The sequence below is a fragment of the Octodon degus genome, unplaced genomic scaffold (genome assembly GCF_000260255.1).
Source record: "Octodon degus isolate 3935 unplaced genomic scaffold, OctDeg1.0 scaffold00062, whole genome shotgun sequence".
Classification (NCBI taxonomy): domain Eukaryota; kingdom Metazoa; phylum Chordata; class Mammalia; order Rodentia; family Octodontidae; genus Octodon; species Octodon degus.
In genome coordinates, this window is record NW_004524638.1 from 9,674,943 (window position 1) to 9,682,496 (window position 7,554).

A 7,554-nucleotide genomic window follows, 5' to 3' on the forward strand; every position below is an offset into this window, starting at 1 on the left:
AAAAAAAAAAAAAAAAAATCCTTTTTTTTGAGTCTCTCTCTGAGACTCCACATTTGCATCATGGCTGCACGCTTTGTTTTCTTTTTTCCCCATGTTCACCCTGCTGTCCTGCTTCTTCCTCGACTCTTGGTGTTGTGGCTTGTGCATGGCTGTACCCCAAAGCAGCTCCAGCCCACGCTTGGCTGCTTCCAAGGCAGGGTGGCACATGGCAGAGGAAACAGCCCTTGGTATGGTAGGGCAAGGCAGAAGGCGGAGAGCAGCTGGCGGGGCTTTTTGGACGTGGCTGGATCTAGTGTGTGCGCTGCTGGGATTAAGGGGGTGTGATTACTAAATAAACCCACTGATTGGTCTAGCATAGGTGTGAGCATGGAAATCGAGAAGGCGCAACTGCGCATGAGTGCTACCTGCAATAAGGGCGTATAGCCTGGACAGGAGGTGAGGGACAGAAGGAGGCCGGGCTGCTCCATGCTGCTCAGTGCTCTGCTATTTCCACCTGTGCTGCCTTGGACCTCCTGTGGACGGCTTCTCCCTTGCAGTCCGCCTGCCACGCCCCTTGCCTGGGGGCCAGCCAACTATAAAGTGAAACTTGTATGAAGTGTGAGCCGAGATAAACATTTCCTCCTTTAGCTGTGGGTGTCAGGCATCTTGCCTCATCATGTGAAAACCCGGGGCAGAGGGAAAAGCCCGTATCAGCCAGCTCAGAGCACATCCCTGAAAAGCAGACGCTGACTCCGGAGGCCTCCATACGGAGCAGTGCACTCTCCACTACAGTCAAGCTGCAAGCCTCACCACAAAACACAAACGAAAAATGAAAACATGAGGCAGCAGGCAACGCCACGTCTCCGAGCACTTCCAACTCCACCGAAGCTGATCCACGGCGCACTGGGGGAGGGCGGGGGCAGAGTCAGAAACCACAGAGCGAATTACTTGGAAGGAGGATGACACAGGACGTGGTAGTGAGCCCGCGGCAAGGGGGCTGCAGTGAGCTGCCTGTGTCACTGAAAGCTCTGAAAGGTTCACAATCTCTGCCACGGGAGAAAACAGATCAGTAAGGCGCCTGCCTGGCGAGCTGAAAGAAGATTAACTAAACAGATGACACAAACCAAACAATAAGCAAGCTTAGGGAAGATGCAAAGAAAAAGCTAGCTGAAGTAAACAAAATGATACAAAACATGCATGTCCGTTTTAGAGGACTGAAAGTCCACGAAAAGATACCAAACAAAATTCAGCTGAAAGTATGGGCAGTAGAAGCAACTAATTTAGAGACTCAGTATCAGAACTAAAGCGTTCAGAGAACATGAAAAATGGACCCAGTAACTGCTGGATGATACAAAGACTAAGATTAAGTGGAATTAGTGGAAAATGAGAAGACAGCAGAGATGACACTTTATTTTTATTTATTTATTTTTTGGCGGAACTGGGGATTGAACTCAGACCCTTGCACTCGCCAGGGAAGTGCTTATTCCACTGAGCCATCTCCCTGGCCCCTAAAGATGACACTTTAAAAAAAGGTTTTTATAGATGTAATAGCAGAAAACTTCTGAAATATGGGGAAGGAATTTAAAATACAGATGAATGACATATACAGAAGACCAAATGAGGGGTTGGCCAAGTACCACAGTGGAGTAAAGTGCCTGCAAGCAGGGGCAGTGGCTGGAGGTTCAATCCCTGGGCCTGTTGTGCTGGCCCCACCCTGGGGGCACGCTGAGATGGCACTTGAGACTGGGTGTGGTGGCGCATGCCTGTAATCCCAGCTCTTGGGAGGCTATAAAAAGGCAGATCACTTTGAGTCCAATCTAGTAGTAAGACCCTGAACACCCTGTAGACCCTTCCCTAAAATACACACACACACACACACACACACACACACACACACACAAAAGAAGACCAAATGATAAAGAACACTAAAGGAAATTCATGATTACTAAACCAGCACTCCATCCGGTTCCGCCAAAAAAAAAACAAACAAACAAAAAAAAAAAAAAAACAAAAAAAAAACCTAAACCAGCGCTCCAAAAACTTCTCAAGGATATCCTAGAAAGAAACAATGAAGTGAATAGTGCCAAAAGGTTTATCAGAATGAACACAATAGGGAGGGTGAGCAATTAAACAGAGAAGAAAGGAAGGGAATCAGCAACAAGAAAACAATGCAACGGCAGGAGTAACTTAACAGTATTCCATGCAATAGGAGCCTGCAGAGAAGCAGGAGCACAGTATCTGTTTTCCAGATGAAGGAGACATTAAGCCAAAGCTGATCAAAAGAGGCAAAGAAGGTCAGCATGTACAGGTTAAGGAAGAGATAACAAATACAAACATGTATGTGCTGAACAACTCTATCTATCTATCTATCTATCTATCTATCTATCTATCTATCTATCTATCTATCTATCTATCATCTATCTATCTATCTTTTTGGTGGAACTGGGAATTGAACTTAGGCCCTGTGCTTGCCAGGCAAGTGCTTATTCTACTGAGCCATCTCCCCAGCCCCCACCAACTTCATAAAACTAACACTGCTAGACATAAAAGGTCAGATAAACACCAACACATATAATGGGGAGACCTCAATATCCTTCTATCATAAATAGATCAAGAGGGCTGGCCAGATAGCTCAGTGGATTAAAGCGCCTGCTTACGCAGGTACAGGGACCGGGGTTGGACCCCAGCATGCAGTGCCAGCCCTGCTTCAGGGGCACATTGAGACAGTGATTGAGATTGGGCATGGTGGCACACACCTGTAATCCCAGCACTTGGGAGGCTGACAACAGGAGAATCACTACGAGTCTGATCTGTGTAATGAGACCCTGTACTAAATATTAAATAAATACGCAGAGACAAAAAACAAAAAACAAAGAAATATCAGAGCTGAATCAAACCTTTGAACAAAAAAACTGAACAGATATCTACAGTGTTCTATCTTCCTTCAACTTGGGCCCTTGCACTTGCCACGCAGGTGCTTATACCACTGAGCTATCACCCTGGAACCTACAGTGTTCTCCTTCACAGAATATACATTCTTCTCAAAAGCACATGGAACTTTCTCCAGAGTAGATCGCACATTAGCCAATCAAGCATGCTTAAGTAAGTACAAAAGCGTGGAACTTAAGCAGCACACTCTGGAAGAACCCATGGGTAGAGAAAATGTAAGGAAGAAGACAGTCCCTAAAATCAGTAATGCTAGCGAACAAGAAGCACTGCCGGGACACAACGAAAGCAGTGCTGAGAGGGGGGCTGATGGCAGTGAATGCTATCAGGAGGGTGAGCCCAAAGAAGTAATCTCATGACATGCCTGCCACAAGGTCCTAGAAAACAAGAACAATCCAAATCCAAAACTGGCACAAGAAAAAAAAAAACTATAAAGTCTAGAACAGAAATCAATGAAATTAAAACTAAAAAAAAAAAATCAAAGAATCAGTGAAGCTAATGCAGGATTACCCAGGGCCTGAGTCCAGCATAGGCTACACAGTGAGTTCAAGGCTGGCCTGAACTATACAGCAAGACCTTGTCTCAAAATTTAAAAAAAAAAAAAAAAAAAGAAAGAAAAAAGAAAAAGAAGCAATAAATCAAAGAGCTGGTTCTTAAAAGAATAAGCAAAATTGGACTGGGTGTGGTGGCACATACCTGTAGTCCCAGCCTCAGAAGGCTGAGGCAGGAGGCTCACTGGGAGTTCAAGACCAGCCTGGGCTACAAAGTGAGCTCAGGGCCTGAAATGCATAATGAGACCCTGTCTCAAAAAGACAAACAGGGGCCGAGGAGACAGCTCAGCAGAATACGTGCTTGCCTAGCAAGTGCAAGGGCCTGAGTTCAATTCTTGGTTCCACCAAAACATCAAGTTCATCATTCATGTAGATGAAAAGACAAAGAATAGATACACAGACAACCTCACCTAAAGAGGAAAGTCCAAATCAATGGAACCAGAAATGAAAAACATACTGCCAAAATCTAGAAAACTATTAGCAGCTACTTCACAAACCTGTACACCAATAGATTTAGGAATTTAGAAGAAGTGGCTAGATTCCTAGATACGTAACCAAAAGTGAGCGAAGATAATATAAAAATCCTGAATAAACTAATAAAAGGGAATGAAATTGAGGCAGCAATAAAAACCCTACCAATTAAGAAAAGCCCAGAGCCTCATGCATCCACTGCTGAATTCTACAAGCACTTCAGGGAAGATCAAACATCAGTTCTCAGCTTTTTAAAGCAATTGAAAGGGAAGCAGTTCTCCCAAGGTCATTCCTGGAGGCTGCCACGAGCCCGATTCCAAAACCAGCCGGGGGCCCAACCCAAGGGGAACCACAGGCCAGTCTCTAAAGAACACAGCTGCAAAACTCAACAGGTCTGGGCAAAAGGAACATACACACTACCGAGACGGCGTCACCCCAGGAACGTCCAGATGGTTCAGTGCACACAAACCAATGACTGAAATACACTCTAGGAACAGCATCAAGGACAAAACCAAGGAATCACCTCAACATACATAGAAAAAGCTTTTGACAAACCACAACATGATACGAAAACTCAAAGTCCACCTTTGGCTTCTTTAAGATGGCTGAAGGAAGTGAAAACGTACAACCCTGACCTAAGTGGGTAACGAAGCATTTTCCCAAATACACATCTATATTAACTCAGTTTTTCCCTGGTGATTTAAAGACTGAATTGTGTCATTAAACAGGTATTTGCTGATTTAATCCCATAAGATTTAAATTTAAAGTACTTTATGATTCTGGCCCTACTGACCTTATAAAACCCTCGGAAGGTCCTGGGTAAGTACTGCTTACTAGAAATCATTAACACTAGAAGTAGTCCACATCAGTGAGCTTTTCGAATTTTACAATATTCGTGTAGATTTTACTGCTTGAGCAACCTTAACTCAAAACTTAAAACTTGAGCATCATGTTAGCATTAAAAAAGCTTTAGATATCAGAATATTTTAGATTTGGGGTTTTCAGATTAGGGATGATCGAATTTGATGTACAATTTGATGAATTGCATCAAATCAATTTGCATTTTTATTGGATAATTTATCTGCTATGACTACATAAACATAGGAAAACACAGTATACTGGTTTTGAGGCAAAGTCTAAGGCTTACATTTGGTGTTCAGTCACTAGACTGCTTACAGAAACATGAATTAAAGAATTACAACAAATTGCACATTCTGATATTTTGGCTACTTTATACTCCTGGATGACTCTATATATTAAAGAGTAAAATAAACAATGAAAAACAAACACAGTGACAAAGGTTCGCACACATTCCGCTCTTCTCACACTGGATCACTGACTTATACCTTCTCACAGAGTCTTGCTTGGGCTTCAAGTTCCAGGTGTCTCATTTCCAGGTCCTTGGCTGCGCTAGCAATTTCTTGATCTCTCATTTTTACCTATGGCCGAACAAATCGTGAATACCAAAGAGAATTTACAAAGAAACTTTTTTTTTTTGGCGGAACCGGAGATTGAACTCAGACCCTGGCTGAGCTATCTCCCCAGCCCCAAGAGATTTTAATGACTTTAGTAATCTCAGGATCTGAACACCCACTAGCAGTATTTACATTAAAAGGGATTGGGTTTTTGAAACTAGATTAACTAGTCATGTATTAATTTGCAACATTCACTTAATGTTCTTTAACAGAAATTTGTGTTTTTGCAGATCTGATTAACAGCTAATAACTCTCGTATAAAAGCTACTGTGTACTTTGAAACTATGTGCTCTGCTCAGGTTTAATATAGAATTCACTGTTCTCCAAAATTTAACTGTGTGGAAGCTTTTCATTCCTATAGTACTAGATAAGAGTGTGTGGACAAAGTACTCTCTAGAGAAGCTTAGAAATCATCTTAAATATATGGTTGCCTAAAGTCATAAATATTTTTCTTTTTTTAAAATGTATTTAGTACAGGGCCTACAGTGTCTCTACACAGATCGGACTCACAGTGATCCTCCTGTTTTCAGCCTCCCAAGAGCTGGGATTACAGGCAACCACACCCAGTCTCAATCAACATCTCAGCGTGCCCCGGGGGCGGGACTGGCATGGCATGCTGGGGATCGAACCCGGCTGCTGCGCTCTGCCTAAGCAGGTGCTTTAGTCCACTGAGCTATCTGGTCAGCCCGAAAGTCATAAATATTTTAAAGGATGAGGGACAAGTACATATTTGTTGAGAGAAAACAAAACAAACAAGCAGGCAAACAAAACTCTACAGCTTTCTATCCCTGTTAATGTGTGCAAGTATTCAGCATCCATTTAGTGGCTGCATTATGACCTGCATCTCAAGGTAGGATGGCCACTGCTGAGTAGAAGACATACTCTCCGTAACATGGGGAGCAGTAAATGAGAACTGAGTGGGATGTCCACACAGACGCACGGGCTGAAAGGAACACAGCTGCTCAGCTGCTCTGGAGGCGACCGGGAAAGTCGGCGGCTCGCAAGGCTGGAGTCTACGAACAAGAGCAGTGACAGTGCTAAGAGGTGGAGGGAAGGTCTGGCACAGCATATGCTGTTAAGGAATTGCGGTTACAGAATGCTTCTGCATACGCATCTTCAGAAACAGACAGCTATGTAACGGCACAAACAAATCAACTAAAAAATAACCAAACCACACCAAAGCCAGATCCACTCTGCTTCCTGCTAACAGATACCCAAAGTCAGTCTACATGGCATTGTGGAGCCAGGTTTTCCTGTTGCAGCCTGAGAAGAGCTTGGGCGGGGGACACAAGGTCAGGGACAGGCGGCTGGAAGGGCAGGCAGAGGCTTTACCACTCCTTTAACTATGATGCATTACCCCATCTTAAAGGGATTTGGAATAAAGACATCCATCAGTCCTGAGCATGTATTATTCGTGGGTTAGCAAATGTACGCCCTCAGAATCAAATGTTAATCTGGAGGGCCGGCCAAATAGCACAGTGGGTTAGCCAGAGGTTCAATCCCCAGGCCTGTTGTGCCAGCCCCGCCCCCTGGAAGCAGAGATGGAGATTGAGACGGGCATGGTGGCTGATGCCTGTGATCCCAGCTCTTGGGAGGCTGTAAACAGGTGGATCACTACCAACCAGTCTGATCTACTAGTGAGACCCTGAACACTCTGTAGGCCCTTCCCTAAAAAAAAAAAAAAAAAAAAAAAAAAATCAAATATTTATCTTATTCACTACACGAGACAAACTATATATTGTAAAAAAAATTAATTTGCTCTAAAAACAAGAAGCATGCTATAAAAGTGGTAACAGTGGCTGGTGGAATAGCTCAGTTGTCTAAAGTGCCTGCTTGGGCAAACTCAGTCAGGCACAGGAGACCACAGTTCAATGCCCAGAGCCACATGCCGCACCAGACCTGCCTAGCCAAAAAAAAAAAAAAAAAAAAAAAAAGAATCCTAAAAGTGGTAATAGTTTCTAATGCAGATGAATTACAAATACTTTATTTCTACTTTTATAATATTATTTTTCCTTCATATTCTGTAAGGACTTAAAGTTCGACATATCTTTTATTTATTTATTGGCGGAACAGGGGATTGAACTCAAGCCCTTGTACTTGCCAGGGAAGCACTTATTCCACTGAGCCATCTC

The 7,554-nt window shown here is 43.4% G+C and overlaps 1 protein-coding gene across 1 annotated transcript in view; it reads right to left on the bottom strand.

The window, feature by feature from the left end:
- Tbc1d31 (TBC1 domain family member 31) overlaps positions 1-7,554 on the bottom strand; it is a 117,182-nt gene that overhangs the window by 17,423 nt on the left and 92,205 nt on the right. Inside the window, exon 17 of the mRNA XM_023718817.1 lies at positions 5,294-5,386. Within this exon, the coding sequence (XP_023574585.1) occupies positions 5,294-5,386 (93 nt within the window). The remainder of the gene's footprint in view (positions 1-5,293; positions 5,387-7,554) is intronic.